Source organism: Coregonus clupeaformis, chromosome 35 (genome assembly GCF_020615455.1).
Source record: "Coregonus clupeaformis isolate EN_2021a chromosome 35, ASM2061545v1, whole genome shotgun sequence".
NCBI classification, from domain to species: Eukaryota; Metazoa; Chordata; class Actinopteri; order Salmoniformes; family Salmonidae; genus Coregonus; species Coregonus clupeaformis.
Genome location: NC_059226.1, coordinates 33,756,380 through 33,782,509, shown reverse-complemented (window position 1 = coordinate 33,782,509; position 26,130 = coordinate 33,756,380). Strand labels below are relative to the sequence as shown.

The following is a 26,130-nucleotide window of genomic DNA, read 5'->3' as shown; positions in this document are numbered from 1 at the left end:
ATGTGGAAAAGGTCAAGGGGTCTGAATACTTTCCATAGGCACTGTAAATCATTGTACCTGACACTCCGTCCCCTCCAGGTTTGTGTTAACAGAGGCGTGTTTGGGCCGGTGTAGCATGCTGCAGACCCAATTGGCCTTTGGGTGTCTTTTGGTGCTGGTTAGTGGGCTGGACACAGTGAATATTAGGGGTGTAATGGTTCACAAACATTTTTATTTGGTTCAGTCCTTGATTTTTGGCTCGGTTTTCAGGAGGGAAAAAACTACCATTATACCATCCTTTGTAAATTATAATAAAGATAGACACTCTTTAGGCCTAATTTATCTCCCAAATTAAATAAGGTAAATTCATAAGTTAAGCACGAATAAGAATTATATAAACAACATAACAAATGCAAGTTTTAATGTGTTGTATAGTTCAAGGCAGTAGCGTGAAAGAGACAAATGCGGGGTTAAATGGTTTTAGCAGTATTGCATGACGATAGACGTGAGACCTGGGCTGTTATAAAATGAAAGACAAAAACTGTGTTCTGTGCAGTATGAGACAGGATGAGAGGAGTCAGTGTTTTATTAGTATGTATGCTGAAAGCAAGAACACTCTAGAAATCTCCCATATTCTTATTATTTGATTACTCCCGTAAGCTTTAGCCTAGCATTGAAGTGGAAGTTCAGAATTTTACAACTTGATGTTAGATGGTTCCTCACCCTGAAAGTAGCCCAACTGTGTTCTGTGCAGTATGAGACAGGATGAGAGGAGTCAGTGTTTTATTAGTGTGTATGCTGAAAGCAAGAACACTCTAGAAATCTCCCATATTCTTATTATTTGATTACTCCCGTAAGCTTTAGCCTAGCATTGAAGGGGAAGTTCAGAATTTTACAACTTGATGTTAGATGGTTCCTCACCCTGAAAGTAGTATATGGGCTATGAGAAAGTGTAATCTGTGGTTCAGTTTAACTACAAACTTCAGCTAACTTTAGCCACTGCTAACCAAAACAAAGTCAATGGGAGTGATTGGGGCAATCCTGCAAATCAACTCCATATTTAGTTTGTTACTTAAAGGTGATTTGGACACTTTTTTCTTTTACATTGTATTTTGCAAATAATGTGGCACTTCTCTCGGAGACCACACGCTACCAAACAAAGACGTTTTGTTTGGATATGCCTGCCAGAATAAATCAAACAGCTTCTTATGGATTAAGCAGTGACGTTGTTTCACCAAAGTGGCTCTGAAATATTTGAAATATTTGTTACAGTAGGCGACCACCACTGGAGTAGGGATCAAAATGTTCACATCTTTATTTTTTTATCATTTCAATTTTTTAAAACGTTTTTTTATTTATTGATGTGATCGTTTTTTACATCCTCTCCTGAGAACCAAGATAAAACCAAAACAAGAGAGTCAAATATCAAGAAAATGAACCGAACAAAAAAAGTATATCTTTACACCCTTAAAACAAATGATTTGTTGTATTAAGCTATGGTATGATCTTTGAGTGAGTGAACTAGTATAAAATATCTGCCTTTCTAGGATGTGGTATGTTCCTGAACTTTGGGGCTGTGAGCAAGACTAGCGCAAACCGCAGGGATTGGCTTACCGAGAACATGGAACTCACTGCTAAAGGAGGCAGATGATCACAACTATCTATGGGTTAGTGAGTGCTCCAGGTGATTTCATTAGTTTTGTTTTGTGGGACATGTAAAGATACTTTACTCTTCCTATTTGTAAGGGCAGAGCTTAAACAACATTTACAACAACAAAAAAATACAATGTACTTAAATAAAAATGTATCTGATGTTTTCATACCTTTCATAAGTAGTGTTCCGTTGAGATAAATACACATCCCAGGCTATCTATTGCATAGATCCATAAATACACATCCCAGGCTATCTATTGTTTAGATCCCAAATTAATGGAAAAGATGAGCACTATGTAATTTCCAGATTTACAGTATGTATCTTTTCCCATTCATTTGGGGTTATGGAATAGTTGGATCTGCACAACCGATGGTGAAGCATGTGGACTCATTGACATTAGGCTTCTTTTGAGTTCTGACAAAGTCTGATTTTGGAGTGTAACGCTCTTCCCTTTCAATTTTAAACAAATGCTACGTTTAGATGCAAGAACTCGAGAGAAAAAAAACGAATTATTTCAGTCTGGCCTACCAATCTGTCTTCACAGGTGTCACTGAAAATGCGGTCCGAAACCCCGTTTCTGTCCCTGGTCCTGCCCAGTATACTGATCATTGTGGCTGATGTGGTGAGCTTTGCCCTGCCGCTGGGAGGGGGCGAGCGTATCTCATTCAAGGTTAAACTGGTTCTCAGCTTCATCATGTTCCTCATCATCCTCAAGGACCTTCTGCCTGGAGGAGGCCAGTGCAGCCCCATCATCAGTGAGTATTCTGCGTGGAACAGCATTATGTAACAGAGTTAAGAACGTGCCATAGGCTTTTTTCACAGCTAGCTTGAAATGTCGCCAAGGGAGCTATCAAATTTCTATAGCTCAATTGTTTGGTACATTGTCAAGGAGGACGGTCACGTGTGTTTGCGAGCAGTGATCCTGAACAGCAACAGTGATCCTAGTGATCCTTTGTGAGCAGAGGATCACTATTTCTAGCCCAGTATGTTACAGGGACAGTAAAGGAAGCTATACTGTTAGCAGCACACTGACTTCGGTTTAATGTGTACAGCACCTCTCTGCCACCATATAACACTCACACATCTCTCTCTCTTGTTGTACTCCATAGGAAAGCACTTCTGTTTCTGTTTGGTCATCCTGGTGTTGAGCATGTTGCAGTCTATGGTGCTCACACATCTGGCTATGTGTGGCACTCTCCGGCCCTGCAGCCGCTCCAAGTCCAAAGACTCACCGCTTAAAGACACAGACAATGAAGAGGGTAAACTTTTTTATTCTTCTGTCATCTCAGTTACCCACAGAGCAAGATATATTTTTCTGGTTGCCAAAGAAGAAGTTAACAAAACGTCCTTATACAACCATTTATAACCTGACCATGATGTCATAATGACGTTATTACAACCAGTTTTACTGGGTACCCCATTTAAAAAAATCTAAATCACCATAAACTAGTCAAGTTGTATTTTATTGATGCACAACCTTTTCATTCTTACCCTTTAGCTGCAGTTAAAGCTTGCAGTTGACATCTTTCCCATCATATTTTCTTGTTACCATCATTTGTCTCGTGTGTACGCTGGTCTGGCCAGCTACTCCATTTGATGTTTGATCTATGTCCTGAATGGTTTTTACAAAAATGTCCATAATTTTTACCTCTTTATTAAATTATGTTATTTTAATTATGTTGTCCTTTTTTTTATCTGATTTACTTTGTCTAGAATCCAGGCCTGATATTACTGTCATCAAACTGAAAGCCTCAGAGGAAGAGAAGAATTCACCCCTCCAGAAGGTGGTAAAGTTTCTCAACAAAATGGCAGCACAAGACCAGAGAAAAGCTAGACACCATCGCTTTGCCAACAAAGTGGACTTGATCTGTTTCTGTATCTATCTCACCATCCTCATTGTTTATACAGTCGTCATTTTACATTTCTCCTTTGGTTCTCGATGTGAGATCGACCAATTAGATTTCTGGTCATAAATTCTTTATTCGCTTTTAACAACCATATTTCAAGAAATATTGGTCTATTTGGGTCTTCAGAAAATGTGCAAGCACTAACAAAAAGTTTTTTTGAGTTTCTGGGTAAAATAAATAGATGTGTGTATTCTTCAGTAGGGCTTTAACCTCCACGGGATCGGTGTCCCTTATACAGGGCGGTTGCAGCTCGATATGTGACTAGAATAGTGTTGTAAACAACAGACAACTTTCCGGGACATAGACATGTCTTATATGGGCAGAAAGCTTAAATTCTTGTTAATCTAACTGCAGTGTCCGATTTACAGCAGTTATTACAGCTATAAAATACCATGCTATTGTTTGAGGATAGTGCACAACAACAAAACACATTTATCACGGCAACTGGTTTGGTACATTCACCTCTGAAGGTAAATAATGTACTTAATTCAGTAATCTTGCTCTGATTTGTCACCCTGAGGGTCCCAGAGATAAAATGTAGTGTCGTTTTTTTTGAAAACTAAATTTTTATATTCAAATGTAGGAACTGGGTTCTACAGTTTGACCTCTGGTTCCACACCCACCCCGCTCAGCCATCTAGATGTGTGACGATTAGTGTATTTTCTGTAGGGAAGCTAATGATCCATCATGTATGACATTCCTGGGAGTGTGCAAACTTAAATTTTGTATTACCATAGCATTTGTGTATGTTCTCTATGGTTATGTACTTGAAAACCAATTCGGCACATTTGGGAAAACTCCTAGCAGACTTGATACAACATATTGTGTAGTGATGTAATTCTTCACTGGATCAGTCTGAAACGTTGCACACCCTGATGCCATCTAGTGGACAACATCTAAATTACATATAGAATCCTACATCACTGTCTGGCCTTTTTCTTGCATTTCAAAGATGATGCAAAAAAAAAAGTGTTTCCTTTCAAATGATATCAAGAATATGCACATCCTTGCTTCAGGTCCTGAGCTACAGGCAGTTAGATTTGGGTATGTCATTTTCTGCAAAAATATTTATTTAAACATATTTAAAACTAGCCAGTCATATGTGGAATAATACATTTAGCAATTAGAACTCTAATGAATACATGTAAAGGGGACTGAAGTGCTATAATCCCCCAGCATAGAGTCATAGAACTCTAATGAATACATGTAATGGAGACTGTAGCTGTAGTATTAGTAGTGTGGAAACAAATCAACAGTGTGTTATTTCCTATAGAGGCAGTGTGAAGGCCTTACATTATCACCTAACTAAGCAGGTTCTCAACCTCAGGCTGAGATATCAAATAGTCTCACGATCATCTCCTCCACCTGTGCTGGGCTGTATTTGTGGTATCTCTCAGGGTGTTTGGAGAAATCAGCATTGTCACATCTGTGTACAGGTAAATGACCATAATAAAGGAATATCACTGTACCAGCGTTTTGTATGAAATTCTTATTGCAAATCACTATTGAATTGTGCTGAATAAAAAGAACACGTCTCGTACATAGAGACCAAACATACATGGTACACCCCAGTTTCATCTACAGTATTTGAAAAGCATCACTTATTCAACCACCTAACGTGTGCTGAATTCCAAATGGACCCCCTAGCCCCTATTCCCTAGCCACCCTTGCAGATCTGAGAGTATTGGATAGGTAGAAGCAATATGAAAACATTTTCACTCAGCCAATCAGAAGGCTAGATGAAGGTATTACCATAATGATTGTATCCATCCAATCCACTCAGATCTACAGGAGTGGTTGGGGAGTAGGGGGTATGGGCTAGGGAATAAGGGCTAGGGAATAGCGTCTAGGGAGTAAGAGTTAGGGAATAGGGGCTAGGTAATAAGGGCTAGGGAATAGGGTCTAGGGAGTAAGAGCTAGGGAATAGGGTCTAGGGAGTAAGGGCTAGGGAATAGGGTCTAGGGAGTAAGAGCTAGGTAATAGGGTCTAGGGAGTAAGAGCTAGGGAATAGGGTTTAGGGAGTAAGAGCTAGGGAATAGGGTCTAGGTAATAAGGGCTAGGGAATAGGGGCTAGGTAATAAGGGCTAGGGAATAGGGTCTAGGGAGTAAGAGCTAGGGAATAGGGTCTAGGGAGTAAGGGCTAGGGAATAGGCTCTAGGGAGTAAGAGCTAGGGAATAGGGAATAGGGAGTAAGAGCTAGGTAATAGGGTCTAGGGAGTAAGAGCTAGGGAATAGGGTTTAGGGAGTAAGAGCTAGGGAATAGGGTCTAGGTAATAAGGGCTAGGGAATAGGGTCTAGGGAGTAAGGGCTAGGGAATAGGGGCTAGGTAATAAGGGCTAGGGAATAGGGTCTAGGGAGTAAGAGCTAGGGAATAGGGTCTAGGGAGTAAGGGCTAGGGAATAGGGTCTAGGGAGTAAGAGCTAGGGAATAGGGAATAGGGAGTAAGAGCTAGGGAATAGGGTCTAGGGAGTAAGAGCTAGGGAATAGGGTCTAGGGAGTAAGAGCTAGGGAATAGGGTTTAGGGAGTAAGAGCTAGGGAATAGGGTCTAGGTAATAAGGGCTAGGGAATAGGGTCTAGGGAGTAAGGGCTAGGGAATAGGGGCTAGGTAATAAGGGCTAGGGAATAGGGTCTAGGGAGTAAGAGCTAGGGAATAGGGTCTAGGGAGTAAGGGCTAGGGAATAGGGTCTAGGGAGTAAGAGCTAGGGAATAGGGAATAGGGAGTAAGAGCTAGGTAATAGGGTCTAGGGAGTAAGAGCTAGGGAATAGGGTTTAGGGAGTAAGAGCTAGGGAATAGGGTCTAGGTAATAAGGGCTAGGGAATAGGGTCTAGGGAGTAAGGGCTAGGGAATAGGGGCTAGGTAATAAGGGCTAGGGAATAGGGTCTAGGGAGTAAGAGTTAGGGAATAGGGTCTAGGGAGTAAGGGCTAGGGAATAGGGTCTAGGGAGTAAGAGCTAGGGAATAGGGTCTAGGGAGTAAGAGCTAGGGAATAGGGTCTAGGGAGTAAGAGCTAGGGAATAGGGTCTAGGGAGTAAGGGCTAGGGAATAGGGTCCAGGGAGTAAGGGCTAGGGAATAGGGTCTAGGGAGTAAGGGCTAGGGAATAGGGAACAGGGGTTGATTTCTGAATTCAGCAGCAGTCTCCAGTAATAAGCTCTGTGATATGCCATGACTCCCCTCAGCAGAAAGGATGTGTAGGCCTTGGACACCATCTCTCTCTGGGCCTGACAGATGGCCTGGCGCTGCTCTCTGTCTGGGATGGCCCACACCTTCTGAGCCTTATACAGTTCCTCCAGGCCCTCGTTGAAGCTCTGGACGATGCGAGGTCAAAGGTCATAGAAAAAAGATTGTGGACAGCCATGTACCGTCATGTTATCACATATGGGGGCACTGTTTTGTAACAGAAAATGCAAATATTACAATATTTTGTGTCCATAAACATAGCATGTTACAAATGGTGCCCCATAAATACGAGCCCTAAGCTGACATGTTGGGTTTAGACGTTTGTGATCATTCTGTTTTTGAGTATGAATAAGGGTTGTTGTGTAGAGATGTCATATGGTACTGATTAGGGCTGGGAATTGCCAGGGACCTCACGATACGATACCACGATACTTAGGTACCAATACGATATGTATTGCGATTCTCACGATTTTATATGTATGGCTATTTGATACTGTGATTTTATTGCGATTCGATGTTCCAAACATATTGCTCCCAATACGTCTGCTGCAGAGAGACGAGAGAGCCATGAGAATACTAGTTTTGATTAGTCATGGAAATAAAAAAGTGCTGAAAACAAATTGTCTCCCTAATAAATTTCCGCCCTATTTAAAATGAAGATGGAGAACAAGCTATGAAGGAAAAACACTAGAGTTTTGGTGCAGGCACAGCAAACTAGCGCAAAAATAATATTGCCATATTGTCAAAACAATACGATATATCGTCAAAGATAATATCCCGATATGTAACTGTATCCTCCTCTGGATGCCTGGTCCCTCACCTGTGCTGGTACGCCTGCCTCTGTTGCTCAATCAGTTCCCCGTACTCAACCTCTGGATCCCTGCCTGTCAGGGAGTGATGTGTACGCGGCGAGTGAAGTCAGACGCAGGACACAGAGATTCAGGCAGACTACTTTACTAAATGTAAAGTACAAAACAAACACCTCCGCAACTGGAGGGAAAAACACCATATACGAAATATGGAATAACAGCAAGGCCGAACATCGACTAGACATAAAACAATAACACACAAATACCAAACGTGAGACAAGGGAAATTATAGGCTAAACAATCAAACATAATAGACAACAGGTGTAACTACTCAAGACAAAACAAGACAAACACCGAAACATCGATCGGCAGTAGCTAGTACTCCGGGGACGACGAACGCCGAAGCCTGCCCGAGCAAGGAGGAGGAGCAGCCTCGGCAGAATCCGTGACACTGCCGCTGGTTTTAACCACTTCAAACAGAGATGACCTGCAGGTAGATTTCCCTGTCATATCTAGTCTCCCTGTGAGCTGTGACAAATTCACTTACAACCCTGAACTAAAGTACATGGAAAGTCAAAGTGTAGCCCACTTGGAGTGATCATTATGTTGTGTAGGCCTAGTTAATATTCCAACCTTAGGGATCTCTAATGTCACAAATAAAGATTTCTCATAATTCAGGACTGTTCTGGAACAGTGTTGGAAAACTGCATGACTGAAGTCGTATTCATTAGGGCACGCCACGGAAAACGTTTTTAAATGTTTTGTAACTGAAAAAGAACATTTGCGTTTCTTATTTCTAAAGTCCAGGTGGTCCCTCCGTTCCGTTTGAGCGTTTTCATCCAATTGTTGCCCAATGAACATGACCCTGTTCATTAATGTGCCAGGCCCTAATGCCAGACTCAAGCAATGGTTTATCCACACTGTATATTAAAGATAACACACACTTTTGAAATGAACAAAGAGAGGGCCTACTTCTTCATTGACTTGAGGATGTAGTTGTAGTTGTTGAGGAGGAATATGGCCCCGAGAGCGTGGTCCTCGTACACCTTGGCCTTACTCTGTAGGTTGTACTGGAGATGCTCCAGCACTTTACCTGGAGAAGGGAAATCATAAACCTCATGTAAAACCACATAGCCACCACAATGGGGCAGTCAAGGCATCTCATGTAAAACCACATAGCCACCACAATGGGGCAGTCAAGGCATCTCATGTAAAACCACATAGCCACCACAATGGGGCAGTCAAGACACTTGAACTAAACACCACCTGTGGCTGATTCTGATTCATTATCAGAGTTGAAAGTAGATTGGGACCTCCAGTATCTAAACTACTCAGTTTATAATAGTAGTTAATTTACTTTCTTTGGAGCAAAAAGCCAGAAACCAGCATATTGTCTTAGCCTAAAGGCGTCCGCATGCTTCCCAGCCGAAACAGTTCGGAAGAGTTTGTGCATATATTATGTCAACATTTTGTGACGTTTCTGTTCGTTTTGGACTTTGGTAAGTTTTTTTCCGGTTGTTCAGGGACACATCTTTTTCTTGAGGCAAGACGAAGTCGGTAGCCGAAGTCGGTAGCTGAAGTCTACGCCCCTTCGTCTGTGATTGGTCAACAGTAGTCTTTGTTGTCATTCAATGAGACAACTCGTTTTCATTCACATGTTTTCATTGAGAAACACTGCTGCCCCAAACATCCTAGTTAGATGTAAAGTTGCACGACTAAGATCTCCTCGGCAAAAACATCAAAATTAATGACAGATTTCTTGAGTTATCTTAGATTAATTCTGACTATTTTGAGGAAGTGTAAACTGGCTACGGCGTCTCAAAATGGACAAACAGTACTATTGCAGCTTTTTCTTGTTTTTCAAGCGAAGGTCTTTTAAGGGAGTATGCGAGCACACTCGTTAAGTTCGCCTAGCCGACTTCGGCTAGCCACCAGCCGAACTGAAGCATGCTGGCGCCTTAAGACCCAACGGCTCGGCGTCTTGCCCTTGTCAAAGGTGTAATTCTGGATATTAGACACAGCCATGTTGAACACTCACAGACGTAAGGACTCAGTGCTCTCTGACTATCATTCCCCTTGGACTCAATCAATCAATCAATTTTATTTTATATAGCCCTTCTTACATCAGCTAATATCTCGAAGTGCTTTACAGAAACCCAGCCTAAAACCCCAAACAGCTAGTAATGCAGGTGTAGAAGCACGGTGGCTAGGAAAAACTCCCTAGAAAGGCCAAAACCTAGGAAGAAACCTAGAGAGGAACCAGGCTATGAGGGGTGGCCAGTCCTCTTCTGGCTGTGCCGGGTGGAGATTATAACAGAACCATGCCAAGATGTTCAAAAATGTTCATAAGTGACAAGCATGGTCAAATAATAATCAGGAATAAATCTCAGTTGGCTTTTCATAGCCGATCATTAAGAGTTGAAAACAGCAGGTCTGGGACAGGTAGGGGTTCCATAACCGCAGGCAGAACAGTTGAAACTGGAATAGCAGCAAGGCCAGGCGGACTGGGGACAGCAAGGAGTCACCACGGCCGGTAGTCCCGACGTATGGTCCTAGGGCTCAGGTCTCTCAGTTGGCTTTTCATAGCCGATCATTAAGAGTTGAAAACAGCAGGTCTGGGACAGGTAGGGGTTATTGAGAGAAGATGTGCAGTGTAGATATAAAACAGTTTTCTTCACCAGATGCAGATGAATCAGAAGAACTGACTGTCTGATGGCTGTTCTTCTGATTCATCTGCATCTGGTGAAGAAAACTGTTTTATATCTACACTGCACATCTTCTCTCAATAGGGAAAAAACAACCATCTAATAAGCATCTAGTTTTGTAACAGAAAACTCACTAATAAACAAAGAGAAAAACTCCGTACCAGTGTCATGTTGAACGTCCACCTGAACACTACTGGACACCTCCATAGTTACTGTGTCACTGTCTACATCATGAGGATACAGGATGGACCGAACAGCATCTGCAAAGGACAGCAACTGCTGCAGGAATAGAATGGTCTGGAGACAGTAAGAGAACAATTAACATAATTGACATCTTTAGTTAGGTCAGTTCAAATGGGAGAAAAAATATATATACTTTATTATACATTTAGTGAGAAACTGACAACTGTCTAGTATCCCATGATACTACAATATAAGGAAACACAAACACCCTCTGGAACAAAACCACTATTGTCCTTACACAAATCTCAATAAGCACATCAGCATTACTGATTCACTTATTGACTGGAAACTGATGGACATGTAATAACAGAGAAGAGAGTTGTTACATTGCTGTTGAATTCATGAACCGTTCCATCCTTGGACATACTCTCTCTGTCAGGGTTGCTCTGTGAGAGAAAGGGGAAAATTACAGTTTGGTTGAGTTTCTCAAAGCTTCCAGATCATTTTACATCATAGGAATGTACACAATCATGGCCGAAAAATGATCTCAATGCTATGAAGCATTTTGGGAAACTCACCCGGTTGTCTGTCTGATTAAATAATATTATTACAACAATCCAGTCAGAGGTTCCCTTGCTGGATGATTAAATGTTTTATATTTCAAAGTCCTTCCAACTAAAACAATCTTTGAATGGTTAGAATGTTGTACCTTGACATGGACAGCAAAATCCTCCAGTGCTCTGGCTGCCAGGGTCTTCATAGATGTAATGAGTTTGGAGACCTTGGCCAAGGTGCCTCTTGTTGTGCACTGACACGCAGTATGAAACATGACATCACAGTGAGGCATAATCATACATTTCCCTCAGTATACTGCAGGGTTGGGCTCAATTACATTTTCAATTCCAGACAATTCAGGAAGTACACTGAAATTCAAATTCTCTTCAATGCTTTTCAAGGAGGAAAGTTTGGAATTGGAATTTGGTTTACTTTCTGAATCGACTAGAATTGAAATAGAATTTACCACAACCCTGACCCTGACCCTGACCATGACACCCCCTGACCCCAACCCTGACCCCCCTGACCATGACCCCAACCCTGACCCCCCTGACCATGACCCCCCGACCATGACCCCCCTAACCATGACACCCCCTGAGCACACAACAATAGAGAGAAAGCTCAACTTCAAACTGTCCTCTCAGTATTATATGGCACCTTTAGTAATGTGTTAAACTCTTTGTCCTCCTCCAGGAGACGGCCCAGGACAGGTAACATGACGACGAGGGCTGTGTAGTCGTGATGTGAACAGGCTCGTCTGACAGAGGACACGATGTTCTCCCCACTCTGGATCAGCTGGTTCAGAGCCACCTGAAGGAAAAAAGATTACAATTACAAATTAGAATTAGAACAACTTTATTGTCCACGCAATGTGGAAATGTGTCTTCTGCTTCACCACATAAAAACAGACATTAAACACCCTCATGAGCACATCATTCTCAAGACCATTAAAAAACCCAATAAACAAGGAAAAAAAGTGCAAAGTCACATACATTACACCATGTACATAATATGTACATAACACCATGACACCATGTACATAACATGTACATAACACCATGTAAATAAAACCATGTACATAACATGTACATAACACCATGTACATAACATGTACATAACACCATGACACCATGTACATAACATGTACATAACACCATGTACATAACATGTACATAACGACGTCATTGGTCTAAAACTAGAATCAAGATACCTTACAGCCAGGGAGTACAAATAAATCCACATCACCCCGGTTGTGTACGATGTATAACCATGTGTATATGTAACCATGATGGTTATATAGCTGTAATGATCTCCATTATGAAGAGCTCCCGATATTAAATCTTTATTTGTTTTGTGTATCATCTGGCCACTGTGAAGCCTTATAATAGCCAAAAGCAAATGTCCACATTGTGTAGACATTGACAATAAAGTTGTAATATTCTATTCATTACATTTTAATATCGTTCACTTCTGACCTGGATGAGCGTTTCAAAGGTATTGGTGCAGTTCAGAGAGAAGACTTTGGACACCATGGTGTATTCACTCTTGGCCAGGGACAAGAAGGCTGTGATGCAGGCGATGTAGGTTTCAATCTTAATGTTTAATATGCTGTCCCTCCCTAGTGACACAAGACAGGAGTGAACGGGTGAATGCCATGGAAATATCATTAACATATTATCTCATCTATCTATAGTTTAATGAAACCTATATTTAACCAGGAAGTACCTTGCTATAAGGAGTCCTTTATTTAACCAGGAAGTACCTTGATATTAGGAATCCTTTATTTAAACAGGAAGTACCTTGATATAAGGAGTCCTTTATTTAACCAGGAAGTACTTTGAAATAAGGAATCTAGGGTTCTTTTTTTTAGGGAAACCTGGATCTATGGCATGCTTATTAATATGTTCACAAAAAATGTGCAAACAGAAAAGCATCCCCTGTAACTGTGTCTATAACCATCATGAAGGTGCTGTGCAAGGTGGGTTTTCTTGACCTGTTTTCTTGTTCTTCTTGATGGCAGAATATACGTGCTTGCTCTGCAGCACTGGGTAGAGGAGGTTCCTACTCTTGTGGTCCTTCAAACCCTTCATAGAGCAGTCCAACTGATTGGAGCGCACCTTGGCGTAGTGGGCCTTGATATCTGTAGAACAATAACAGCGTGATTGATCACCATGGCCACTGATCAATGGAGCAAAGGGTGTGCTGTTGGGACGCAGGTTCAAATCCTAGGTACGCTGTGCCAGACATAGCCGTGTTACAGATACAATAGCCCTATAAAAATGTTTTGCACATAAAGAAACAGATACAACAGATATATCATAAAATGAAGTGAAGGATAATTGTGCAGGGACAGGGAAACCCCCCAGAGAGGACTTGTGGGAGGGTCATCGCCCTTACCAAAACGTCAGTTCAGTTACCTATATTTAAGAAAACTAATTGACGAACATACACCTCCACCCTACCAATAGAAGAGATGCCACCTAGGCTGCGTTTAACTTACCAAAGGCTGAGCTGGGCTTGGGTCTGAAGTATGGCAGGATGTAGGAGGTGGAAGCTGGGGGCTTGGGTTTGCAGGATGGGAAGGTATGGGAGGTGGAGTCTCTAGACAGAAATGGGATGGACTCCAAAGATGGGTGCCTAATATCAGGAATTGTCAGTGTGCTGCATGGCTTCGAGGTGGATACCTTAGTGAAAAAACTACTGGATTCCAGTTTTCCAAGGGAGTCTAGCGATGGATTCTTGTCTAGTGATGGCTTTCTGTCTAGGGACTGCGTTTTGAATTTACCGAATGACTTCAGGCCGAGCATCTTGGTGAACAAGCTGTTTGCTTTCAGTTTTCCAAGAGAGTCCGTTGATGTCTTTTTCTCTAGTGATGGCTTTCTGCCTAGAGACTGCGTTTTGAGTTTGGAGCAGTAGGACTTCTTGGTGAAAAAGCTGCTGGGCTCCAGTTTTCCAAGAGAGTGGTGCGATGGGTTTCTTTCCAGTGACCGTGTTTTGAACTTGCTGGCAGAGACTCTTCTCTTAGTTGTCAGAGCTGCATCCTCACCTGGATTAACACTGACATCATTAGCATGCTCACCTTGACATCATAAGCATTTGCTGCACTCTGCCTTTAACATCAGGGTTTGGCTCAGTAGGGTGCAAGCAATGTAGAACACATATTTGCAACGTCTTATTAGACACGTTTCAAAATGTTGTTGTTGATTTTTCACCTAGTCGGCTTGGGGATTAGAACCAGCGACCTTTCGGTTAATGGCACAACGTTCTTAACCACTAAGCTACCTGCCGCCCCTAAAGAACATGACCCAAGACTCCACTGAATTATGTGGTTTAACTTTACACCAGGGTTAAGAGTCAATTCAGAAAAAAACAAATTCCAATTCCAAATCCACATTTTCCTCATTGAAAAGCATTGAAGTGAATTAGAATTTCAGTGTACTTCCAGAATTTACTGAAATTTAAATGGAATTGACCCCAACCCTGGTTTACAGCATGGACAACAATGCTGAGAGTAGGGACCTCCTCCTGTTAGTGACAGAGACAGACTACAGGTGAACAGGCAGTATCACTACTTTACCTATCAGCCAGGTGGAGATGGAGATGATGTCCTGAAGCCTAGTTCTACCTCCTCCACCCCACCTGCAGACCCATTCAGTGACTTTTTGGCCAGGACATCGAGGATTTTGACAGGACTTGGAACACGGACTCCAGCTGTGACTTGGCACTCTCTAAACGGCATCTCTGCAAAAACGATTAGTGTTGGGGTCAATTCCATTTCAAACCCAGTCAATTCAGAATGTAAACCAAATTTCAGTTCCTATTCCAAATATTCCTAATTGAAAAGCATTGAAGAGAATTGGAATTGGAATTTCAGGGGACTTCCTGAAATTGAACCCAACCTTGGTTTACTACCATACCCTGTTCAAAGGCACTTAAATATTGTCTTGCCCATTTACCCTCTGAATGGCACACATACACAATCCATATATCGATTGTCTCAAGGCTTAAAAATCCTTCCTTAACCTGTCTCCTCCCCTTCATCTACACTGATTGAAGTGGATTTAACAAGTGACATCAATAAGGGATCGCAGCTTTTATCTGGTCAGTCTGTCATGGACAGAGCAGGTGTTCATACTGTTTTGTACACTCAGTGTGTGCTGTACGTTCAAATTGGAGGATCTAACAGTTATTGGACTATAGTGATTGAAATCTAACAGTTATTGGATATTGACTATAGTGATTTAATAGGGATCATCTCTTCTAGTAAAATAAGGTATCTTGTGACTAATGAGCACCCTTTCACTGAAGCAAAGCATCACTCTCTATTCTCTTGTCCAAATGTTTGATAGTATTCATACTTCTACAAAGAGAATCTGACTTGATTGAAGGACAGATGGTAAGAGAAAGACATGCATATTCAGCTCAGGCCCGTCCGGGTCTTCCTGTTGAAAGTACTCCTCTGCTTTTTTGAGTCGGTGAACACATGCTAGATAGTCAGACAGTCTTCCTGCAGGCCTTTGCAAAGAAACACATGTACATACAGAAAAATATAATGTATTTCATTCTAAAATTATCATTTGATCAGTCATGTATTTGACACAAATAGGACTATTCTCCCTCTCCTTCTCCCTTGACCCATACTGAACCTCTATTCACAATAAACATCAGAGAACGTCAGTAGTACTCTTTTCACTCTATCGTGCCTTCCCAAAACGAACTGTGCTGGCTTGGATCATTTCTTTGTACATTGTACTTTTCCAGTGTAATTCCAGCAACTAAGTGTAACCTAACCAGGCCAGTGCAGGCCAACTCCGCCCAGTATTGTGAATAGGGTAAACAAGGTCAAATATGGGGCTTGTGTGTGTCATCATGCTCCTTACTCTCACCCCTGTATGATGACCTTGTCTGTGTCTCGGACGGCTTGGTAATGGCTGATGGCATCGTCCAGGTAGAATAATGTATTCTGCATTGTCCCCTTCAGCTGCAGTAGGTTCTGTGTGCTGTCATGCATGGGAATGGCCGAGTTCTCCAGGTGCTCCAGACGGCCCTCGAACGATGAGAGAATGGACACCTTGGACACCAAAACTTTAGCTACACTGTCTCATGTCAAGCTTGCATAGAACTGTAGCTATCTTAAAAAGACATGGCATTTGAACTCTACTTTATTTGCAATCCAATACATGAACTCAGCAATACTTTTTAGCTAATCATATTCTGTAAGAGGTGCAGGAACTCAAGTAATAGAACATTTGAGGTGTGGTACTCAGTTCTGATTGGATTAATAGCTGTGAAGTTGGACACAAATTAGGTAGGTAGCTAGCTAGCTAGCTTATGTATGAGGATTCAAGGTTGCTTTGCTTTCAGATTTAGCTTACCATGCCTTTAGTCAGCTGATCACTTATTTTGAGGGTGTCACTAACGAATGTCAGCAGATCTTGATCCTTGATAATAAAACGGATAGTAGCTAGCTTGTTAGCTTAAGCCAGTGCTTCTCAATTATTTTCTGTTACGCCCCCCCTAGGAAGAAGTAAACATTTCGCGCCCCCCAACTCTCCGCCGCGACTGTAAATAGTATCATTTGTCTATAAAATTGTTATAAGTACACCTCTGCATAACATTGTATCCTTATTAACATTAAAGAAAACAAAAAAATTAAAAATAAAGTAATATAGATCAACTTACAACAAAGAATAACTTTATTAACATTGTTTTTAGTCTGTAACAGAAAATACTTAAAGTTAATCAATTTGCCTGAAATAAAATCAAAAATTCTAACCTTATTTAAACTGTAAAAAAAATTTGACCATTTGATACTGAAAAACAAAATTAAATATAATCAATAAATAATAATAAATTCAAATTGATCAGCAACATTAACTCAGGAGCACAATATATGAAACACTTTGACCTATAAAACAAAAATGAATAAAACAATTTGTGCTGATTTTTTTTATAAAAATGAGGAAGTCAGGATTAATGGCTACAATGAGCACATTTTGCAGTGCACAGCTTTTCGAAGCGGGGTTTGAAGCATTACATTTACATTTTAGTCATTTAGCAGACGCTCTTATCCAGAGCGACTTACAGTTAGTGGGTGCATACATTTTCATACTGGCACCCCGTGGGAAACGAACACACAACCCTGGCGTTGCAAGCGCCATGCTCTACCAACTGAGCTACACGGGGCCAAGCATGATACTGCAACTCTCAGCTCCTGCTCAATGTTTAGCTGGGACCTGTACTTGGTCTTCAGTGCAGCAACAGCAGAGAAGCCAATCTCACAAAGATAAGATGTTGCAAAAGGAAGAAGAATGCCCATGGCCCTCTGCCCTAAGAGTGGATACTGCCTCTCTACACTCAGCCAGAATTCACTCAGTGTCTGTGATGTGAACCTCAGTCTCAATGTGGAGTCAGACGTCATATCAATGAACTGGTCCTCCTCTGCAGAGCTGAAACCAGTTGGAGCTGGTGCATTGAAAGGATCTCTCACCCAGTCATATTGGGAACTGTTTTCAGGGGAAGTACTTTTTAAAGAATCCCATCAGTGATGAAATATGCTCCTTAATATATGGAATCACTGAGGTGGCATCATAGTCAGTAGTGTCAACAAATTCATGCAGGTTCTCGAATGAATCAGTATTTCCTTCATCAAGTCGCCTGTCCCACATTGCAAGCGTTCGAGTGAAAGAGCTGATCTTGTCTGTGACCTGAGGTGTTTATCTTTCCCTTGAAGCTGTAGATTTAGTTCATTTAGCTTTCCAAATATGTCACTCGGGTAGGCCAGTTTTGCCAGGAAGTTCTCATCACTACATTTTTCTGCGAGGTCATACTTGTGCTCCTGCTCCGAAAACATTCTTATCTGCTCTCTGAGCTCAAAAACTCGGGACAAGACTTTTCCTCGTGACAGCCACCTTGCTTCACTGTGAAACAGCACAGCTTCATGTTCAGCTCCCACCTCCTTACAGATAGCAGAGAAGACTCTTGTTTTTAGTGGTCTGGTGATTGGGGTGTATCAGCGTGATTGGGGTGTAATGTCTTTAAGTGACGCCTTAATTTATTTGGCTTCATGCTGTCCGCTGCCAACATTTTTAGACAGTAAACATACCGGTCTTTCCTCGTCTCCCACCGTAGTCGCAGTGAAGCCAAGCGCTACATACGCTTCGTCATATTTCCTTGTCTTAGCTTTCGGGAGACTTACGTTTGTCTCATCTCCGCCTTTCTTTTCATCCCTGTTAAATATTTTTCCATGGTGTCTCTTAAGGGTTTGTTATCTGCACTTCATATCTCCTGCTCTGTGCTGTGTGCTCTTGTTCCGTGCAAAAAAATACTATTCCCTGCAGCAAAAAAAAAGCATGTTCCCCGGGGTCACACGCGCCCCCCCCTGGCATCGCTCCGAGCCCCCCCAGGGGGGCGCGCCCCAAAATTTGAGAAGGACTGGCTTAAGCTAACTTGGCTAGCTCTTCCTACAGCTACTAATATTGTCCCATTTAAAGAGGCTACAGTGACATCTCAAATAATCAAAATGTTAACAGTAAGTCTACTACTCTTATCTAGCAATGTCATATAATATTAGGACAGAAGTGTGAAGTGTTCACTAGCCATTTTGTGGTCTGATTGACACCCTAATCCAGGCTTGTTACTAGCAAAAAGCTACAGCTGCTAACGTCAGTCCTAGCTTATTGATGTTAAATTGAATTGCTAACGCTAGCTACTGCAACTAGCCAGCGAGCCTACTTGTTTGATCTTCTCCCCAAGTTTCTCTCTCCACAAAGATGTTTCTTCTGTCGCAGTCATTCTGTTAACAATTATCCCTTATCTTATTAGGTATAACTTCACTATTTTATTGTCAAGCATTTGTAAGACTGTTCACCCCCGCCAAGTAAATTAGTTAGCCAACTGAACCACAGATGAAAGGGTTGGTTTGTTGACGGTTGGTCACGTGGCTTGAGCGTCTTCGCGCCAAACTTCCAAGGAGGAATTCCATTGGCTTGGCTGCATTCAGTGTCCACTGTGTAATTTCTTTGCCTGATATTAAAACAACTCACTTGAAACGTTTTTTTTTCTTAATTCACCCATAAATGTAATGTAAATATAATATTTACAAAAGTCTTATATTACAATCAGCAGTTTTCAATCATTAACAAGGCTGTGTTTGAATATTTAGCAGGAAAACAAATTAAACCAACATACAAAGAAACCTAGTAGTATCTTAGTTTGAAACTACACAGTTTGTAGGACTCTGTAGGAAACAACCCTGTGCCCTCAGAATAGAGAGATGCCTTCCACCTGCTCAACAGGAATTAAGAAAAATAACAGTAGCCTATGCCTCAGTTAAAGCAAGGCAAGATCCTCTTGATAACATAAAATATGACATTAGCAGCAATGCTAATGTTTCTTCTCTCTGCACGTCCACCTCTAGGGTCCCTGTTTGGCCATTGCCTATAAAAAGAACACAAACATATGAAGGTTTAGATGGCAGAACTATCATATTACTATATTATCACAGACAAAATAGTCCATGTTGCAACTGAACCCAATCTCAAATGGGAAATACAATTGTAGTCAAAATGAAAAATGTGATGTTTATTATCCTCCAAATTGCTACCTATGAGCTGAAATGTCTAATATGATCTGTTTTTATATGAGAACTATATACCTGTTTGAAGAACTGGTTGCCAAGGTAGTTGGTTGCCATGCTCCTCAAGTTGGTCTTCCCGCCTACTTTGCATCGCACATATCCGTACAGGTTGGCCCACTGCAAGGCCACACCCATGATCACCACTGCCTGCAAGAGGACATGACATAAAAATGCAATGCGTTGTGATTTTTTGTACCTTTATTTAACCAGGTAAGCCAGTTGAGAACAAGTTCTCATTTACAACTGCGACCTGGCCAAGATAAAGCAAAGCAGTGCAATAAAAACAACAGAGTTACATATGGAATAAACAAAACATACAGTCAATAACACAATAGAAAATCTATATACAGTGTGTGCAAATGTAGTACGTTATGGAGGTAAGGCAATAAATAGGCCATAGTGCAAAATAATTACAATTTAGTATTAACACTGGAGTGATAGACGTGTAGAAGATGATGTGCAAATAGAGATACTGGGGTGCAAATGAGCAAAATAAATAACAATGTAAATAACAATATGGGGATGAGGTAGTTGGGTGGGCTAATTACAGATGGGCTGTGTACAGGTGCAGTGATCGGTAAACTGCTCTGACAACTGATGCTTAAATATAGTGAGGGAGATAAGTGTCTCCAGCTTCAGAGATTTTTGCAGTTCGTTCCAGTCATTTGCAGCAGAGAACTGGAAGGAATGGCGGCCAAAGGAGGTGTTGGCTTTGGGGATGACCAGTGAGATATACATGCTGGAGCGCATACTACGGGTGGGTGTTGCTATGGTGACCAATGATCTAAGACAAAGCGGGGATTTGCCTAGAAGTGATTTATAGATGACCTGGAGCCAGTGGGTTTGGCGACGAATATGTAGTGAGGGCCAACCAACGAGAGCGTACAGGTCACAGTGGTGGGTAGTATATGGGGCTTTGGTGACAAAATGGATGGCACTGTGATAGAATACATCCAATTTGCTGAGTAGAGTGTTGGAAGCTATTTTGTAAATTACATCGCCGAAGTCAAGGATCGGTAGGATAGTCAGTTTTACGAGGGCATGTTTAGCAGCATGAGTGAAGGAGGCTATGTTGGAAAATAGGAAGCCGATTCTAGATTTAACTTTGGATTGGAGATGCTTAATGTGAGTCTGGAAGGAGAGTTTACGGTCTAACCAGACACCTAGGTATTTGTAGTTGTCCACATATTCTAAGTCAGACCCGCCGAGAGTAGTGATACTAGTCGGGCGGGCGGGCGCAAGCAGCGTTCGATTGAAGAGCGTGCATTTAGTTTTACTAGCATTTAAGAGCAGTTGGAGGCAACGGAAGGAGTGTTGTATGGCATTGAAGCTCGTTTGGAGGTTTGTTAACACAGTGTCCAATGAAGGGCCAGATGTATACAAAATGGTGTCGTCTGCGTAGAGGTGGATCCGAGCGTCACCAGCAGCAAGAGCAACATCATTGATATACACATAGAATAGAGTCGGCCCGAGAATTGAACCCTGTGGCCCCCCAATAGAGACTGCCAGAGGTCCAGACAACAGGCCCTCCGATTTGACACATTGAACGCTATCTAAGAAGTAGTTGGTGAACCAGGCGAGGCAGTCATTTGAGAAACCAAGGCTATTTAGTCTGCCAATAAGAATGCAGTGATTGATAGAGTCAAAAGCCTTGGCCAGGTCGATGAAGACGGCTGCACAGTACTGTCTTTTATCGATCGCGGTTATTATATCGTTTAGGACCTTGAGCGTGGCTGAGGTGCACCCATGACCAGCTCGGAAACCAGATTGCAATGGCGGAGAAGGTACGGTGGGATTCGAAATGGTCGGTGATCTGTTTGTTAACTTGGCTTTCAAATACTTTCGAAAGGCAGGGCAGGATGGATATATGTCTGTAACAGTTTGGATCTAGAGTGTCACCCCCTTTGAAGAGGGGGATGACCGCGGCAGCTTTCCAATCTCTGGGGATCTCAGACGATACGAAAGAGAGGTTGATCAGGCTAGTAATAGGGGTTGCGACAATTTCGGCAGCTAATTTTAGAAAGAAAGGGTCCAGATTGTCTAGCCCAGCTGATTTATAGGGGTCCAGATTAAGCAGCTCTTTCAGGACATCAGCTATCTGAATTTGGGTGAAGGAGAAGCGGGGGGGGGGCATGGGCAAGTTGCAATGGAGGGTGAAGAGCTGGTGGCTGGGGTAGGGGTAGCCAGGTGGAAAGCATGGCCAGCCGTAGCAAAATGCTTATTGAAATTCTCGATTATTGTAGATTATCGGTGGTGACAGTGTTTCCTAGCCTCAGTGCAGTGGGTAGCTGAGAGGTGCTCTTATTCTCCATGGACTTTACAGTGTCCCAAAACATTTTGGAGTTAGTGCTACAGGATGCACATTTCTGTTTGAAAAAGCTAGCCTTTGCCTTCCTAACTGATTGTGTATATTGGTTCCTGACTTCCCTGAAAAGTTGCATATCGCGGGGGCTGTTCGATGCTAATGCGGTATGTTTCTTTGAGAACCCAAACAATGCATGTGTCTGTTTAAGGTCAAATCATATAGCTAGTTTCATACTAGGTTTGAAATATAAATTATGCAGTTGGAAATTAGAGATGTCTAAATTCAAATGGAGGAAGGAAAGGCACTGAACCCACCAGCCACTTAAACTTGAAGGAGAAGAGAGTACTGAACACAAAGATGCCCCAGAGGACAGGACACACAATCAGACCCAGCCAGAAGATCCGTGATTCAGAGTTGGTCGGAACTTTTCTACTGGTTGCCTACAGAGAGAGGGGAAAAATAAGCACATGTTTATGTTCTACAGATGTCTTAGTTGTTGCAATTCTTTGAGTCATAGACTTTGTGCTTTGTTTAATTGAACAATCTGATATATATATATACACAGTGAGGGAAAAAAGTATTTGACTCCCTGCTGATTTTATACGTTTGCCCACTGACAAAGACATGATCAGTCTATAATTTTAATGGTAGGTTTATTTGAACAGTGAGAGACAGAATAACAACAACAAAAAATCCAGAAAAACATGTAAAAAATGTTATAAATTGATTTGCATTTTAAATGAGGGAAATAAGTATTTGACCCCTCTGCAAAACATGACTTAGTACTTGGTGGCAAAACCCTTGTTGGCAATCACAGAGGTCAGACGTTTCTTGTAGTTGGCCACCAGGTTTGCACACATCTCAGGAGGGATTTTGTCCCACTCCTCTTTGCAGATCTTTTCCAAGTCATTAAGGTTTCGAGGCTGACGTTTGGCAACTCGAACCTTCAGCTCCCTCCACAGATTTTCTATGGGATTAAGGTCTGGAGACTGGCTAGGCCACTCCAGGACCTTAATGTGCTTCGTCTTGAGCCACTCCTTTGTTGCCTTGGCTGTGTGTTTTCGGTCATTGTCATGCTGGAATACCCATCCACGACCCATTTTTAATGCCCTGGCTGAGGGATGGAGGTTCTCACCCAAGATTTGACGGTACATGGCCCGTCCATCGTCCCTTTGATGTGGTGAAGTTGTCCTGTCCCCTTAGCAGAAACCCCCCCCCCCCAAAGCATAATGTTTCCACCTCCATGTGGTCCTCTGTAGCTCAGCTTAACTTCGAGTAGTTTATCCCCCCAAAATCCCTTTCCGATGCATGTTGACGGTGGGGATGGTGTTCTTGGGGTCATAGGCAGCATTCCTCCTCCTCCAAACACGGCGAGTTGAGTTGATGCCAAAGAGCTCAATTTTGGTCTCATCTGACCACAACACTTTCACCCAGTTCTCCTCTGAATCATTCAGATGTTCATTGGCAAACTTCAGACGGGCCTGTGCTTTCTTGAGCAGGGGGACCTTGCGGGCGCTGCAGGATTTCAGTCCTTCACGGCATAGTGTGTTACCAATTGTTTTCTTGGTGACTATGGTCCCAGCTGCCTTGAGATCATTGACAAGATCCTCCCGTGTAGTTATGGGCTGATTCCTCACCGTTCTCATGAAATGTTGCAACTCCACGAGGTGAGATCTTGCATGGAGCCCCAGGCCGAGGGAGATTGACAGTTATTTTGTGTTTCTTCCATTTGCGAATAATCGCACCAACTGTTGTCACCTTCTCACCAAGCTGCTTGGCGATGGTCTTGTAGCCCATTCCAGCCTTGTGTAGGTCTACAATCTTGTCCCTGACATCCTTGGAGAGCTCTTTGGTCTTGGCCATGGTGGAGAGTTTGGAATCTGATTTATTGATTGCTTCTGTGGAACAGGTGTCTTTTATACAGGTAACAAGCTGAGATTAGGAGCACTCCCTTTAAGAGTGTGCTCCTAATCTCAGCTCGTCACCTGTATAAAAAGACACTTGGGAGCCAGAAATCTTTCTGATTGAGAGGGGGTCAAATACTTATTTCCCTCATTAAAATGCAAATCAATTTATAACATTTTTTACATGCATTTTTCTGGATTTTTGTTGTTGTTATTCTGTCTCTCACTGTTCAAATAACCCTACCATTAAAATTATAGACTGATCATTTCTTTGTCAGTGGGCAAACGTACAAAATCAGCAGGGGATCAAATACTTTTTTCCCCTCACTGTGTATGTGTATATATATATCTTTTTTTGTGTGTGATTTTCATATAAGCCCTCTTGGATTTCCAACCTCACCTGCACATCTTTTTACCTTGTTTATCTGCACTGTTTGTTTTTCACTTGTCTTTGTGTGTGAATGAATCAACTAGAACTAAACTAAACTAATCTAATAGACAGGCACAACTACAACTCCAGTCATGAACTATAGTGCAACCGTACTGGTCTGGACTCAAACACCCAGTGACTCTGTCCATCCTCATCCACCTGGTTCCACCACCTGAGGCCCACCATCAACCTGCCAGACACATTCTGAGAAAGAAACACAATAGGATTACTCACCAACTGGACCTATAAACACACACAGAATAAAAAACTAAAGGCAACTTTTACCCTTTTCACACTACTCCGTCGAGCTGTGCTGGGCTAGTCTGGCCTGGTTACACATCCAACATAGTTGCTGGAAACATGCTGGAAAGGACAATGTGAAAAGGAAATATCCAGCCAGCATGTTAGTGTGAAAAGGGTATAGCCTAATTAAGTTGTACCACATCAAACTGTGACAACCCACCTTGACTGTCCAGAAGTCACATGAAAGGAGGAGGATGATGGTGACCATGCAGACGATGAAACTACTGCTCAGGATTTCACACAGTAGGTAGACTAGGATGGCACTGGTGCGAAAGAAGAGGTGGAAGAACGTGGCCAGGGGATGCCTAAAACAAGAGCAGGTTTTGAACACACACACACACACACACACACACACACACACACACACACACACACACACACACACACACACGAGGAAGAGTTCACATTTACAGCAAAACAACCTCTCTTGTAGATCAGAATAGCTGATACGGGTTGAAATGAACATATCAGTTTGTTCTGTTACTCCTCATCAATAGTGAATCAACTTCCAAAACTGACTTGATTTCTGATTTCTTCTGTCTGACGGCGGTGGGGGCATCATCATCGTCGTCACCAAAGAGTGGAGCATCTGCCTCCTGTGAATCCTTTCAAGTAAGAAATGAGCTGTCAAGCAAGGCTCATTTTTATGAGGCTAGATAGGTACTACTGTACATCTAACTAACTGACATGATAGTGAGTGACACTAACTAGATGGCTTTGGGGTAATTTGTGTATTCTAGCTAAATAGTTCGGTTTAAAACCTTACAAAGTTGTATCTATTAAAGTAATTGCATAAAACGTAGCTAGCTAGCTAAAAGAACAAAAGTGCAGTAAGTTAGCAAGCTAGCTAGCTGTTAGCTAGTTAGCTAACTTTGTGTTGCCCAACTTCTGTGAGCCTATCGTTAGCTACGAAAAACGCCACGAGAGCAACTTGAACAGTAAAGCGTTACCAGGCATAGTGTCATCAATAATTAAATATATAAAACAACTTATTTGTTTGAAAATATGAAGATCTCACCAGTCTCATCATCTTTGACACTCACTTCCGGATGACGTGTAGGTAAACAACAAACATGCTTGTGTGAAGGACCCCACTCATGTGTGGCTAAATAAGTTGCCTGATTACAATGTGATGTGAAATGTGATATCAAAAATGGTATAGGTTAATTTATAAAAAATATTACTGGCGATATCTTTACCTCAACTTGAACATAATTTACTGCTTGGTGATTTGGCTGATAATTTTCAGGTAATTCATTTTGAATGGTTTCATTTCATACCCACCTTGATCATCTGCAAAGCGTCTCACCTCCAAGTAAGGGAATCCGCCACCGATATGTATAGCGGCCACACCGACCCTTAAATCAGAGGTGCGTTCAATTCGCTTGAACGTTTGCTACGTTGCAGAACGGTTTGTACTGAACGACACGTTTCTGCAAAACGTTCTTGAACAGACTTTGAAGTATGTTTAAGCCAATGACTGTATCAAAAGGTTTGCTCCCGTTTGGTGGGTGTGTCTTGAAGCAATGAGTGAGGTATTTAAAGTTTTTAGGCATAAAGGTTATGTAAAGCTGTAGGC

The 26,130-nt window shown here is 42.0% G+C and overlaps 2 protein-coding genes and 1 long non-coding RNA gene across 4 annotated transcripts; all 3 read right to left on the bottom strand.

Annotated features, from left to right (window-relative positions):
• Positions 1 to 7,978: 7,978 nt before the first annotated feature.
• Positions 7,979 to 9,609, bottom strand: LOC123482646. The gene is made up of 3 exons (XR_006657815.1): positions 9,567 to 9,609; positions 8,501 to 8,621; positions 7,979 to 8,015 (listed from the first exon to the last, which is right to left on the bottom strand). It is a non-coding gene; the product is annotated as an uncharacterized LOC123482646 (long non-coding RNA).
• A 1,989-nt stretch (positions 9,610 to 11,598) lies between these two features.
• Positions 11,599 to 18,933, bottom strand: LOC123482573 (exocyst complex component 7-like). The gene is made up of 8 exons (XM_045210713.1): positions 18,706 to 18,933; positions 16,347 to 16,412; positions 15,858 to 16,042; positions 15,385 to 15,486; positions 13,472 to 13,572; positions 12,965 to 13,111; positions 12,447 to 12,589; positions 11,599 to 11,781 (listed from the first exon to the last, which is right to left on the bottom strand). Exons 1-8 carry the CDS (start codon positions 18,763 to 18,765, stop codon positions 11,599 to 11,601), a joined length of 987 nt encoding a protein of 328 aa, XP_045066648.1. The 5' UTR covers positions 18,766 to 18,933.
• Positions 18,934 to 19,020: 87 nt separating this feature from the next.
• Positions 19,021 to 25,965, bottom strand: LOC123482641 (Golgi apparatus membrane protein TVP23 homolog B-like). Of its 2 annotated transcripts, none has more exons than XM_045211044.1 (7): positions 25,836 to 25,965; positions 25,071 to 25,156; positions 24,712 to 24,856; positions 24,363 to 24,452; positions 22,229 to 22,354; positions 19,628 to 19,756; positions 19,021 to 19,410 (listed from the first exon to the last, which is right to left on the bottom strand). In XM_045211044.1, exons 1-7 carry the CDS (start codon positions 25,842 to 25,844, stop codon positions 19,387 to 19,389), a joined length of 609 nt encoding a protein of 202 aa, XP_045066979.1. In that variant the 5' UTR covers positions 25,845 to 25,965; the 3' UTR covers positions 19,021 to 19,386. The 2 variants fall into 2 exon arrangements, with proteins under 2 accessions (XP_045066979.1, XP_045066978.1); XM_045211043.1 differs by lacking the exon at positions 25,836 to 25,965 and adding an exon at positions 25,570 to 25,638.
• Positions 25,966 to 26,130: the final 165 nt, after the last annotated feature.

Excerpts from the sequence above, each read along its gene's own strand:
- LOC123482573 (XM_045210713.1), bottom strand. The coding sequence starts at position 18,765 with ATGACTGCGACAGAAGAAACATCTTTGTGGAGAGAGAAACTTGGGGAG. Across the intron at positions 15,487-15,857 it reads GACAAGGTCATCATACAGGG|GCCTGCAGGAAGACTGTCTG; the intron begins GTGAGAGTAAGG and ends TTCTTTGCAAAG. Across the intron at positions 12,590-12,964 it reads CAAGAAGAACAAGAAAACAG|GGAGGGACAGCATATTAAAC; the intron begins GTCAAGAAAACC and ends TTGTGTCACTAG.
- LOC123482641 (XM_045211043.1), bottom strand. Across the intron at positions 22,355-24,362 it reads GGGTGTTTGAGTCCAGACCA|GCAACCAGTAGAAAAGTTCC; the intron begins GTACGGTTGCAC and ends CTCTCTCTGTAG. Across the intron at positions 19,757-22,228 it reads CCTTCAAGTTTAAGTGGCTG|GCAGTGGTGATCATGGGTGT; the intron begins GTGGGTTCAGTG and ends GTCCTCTTGCAG.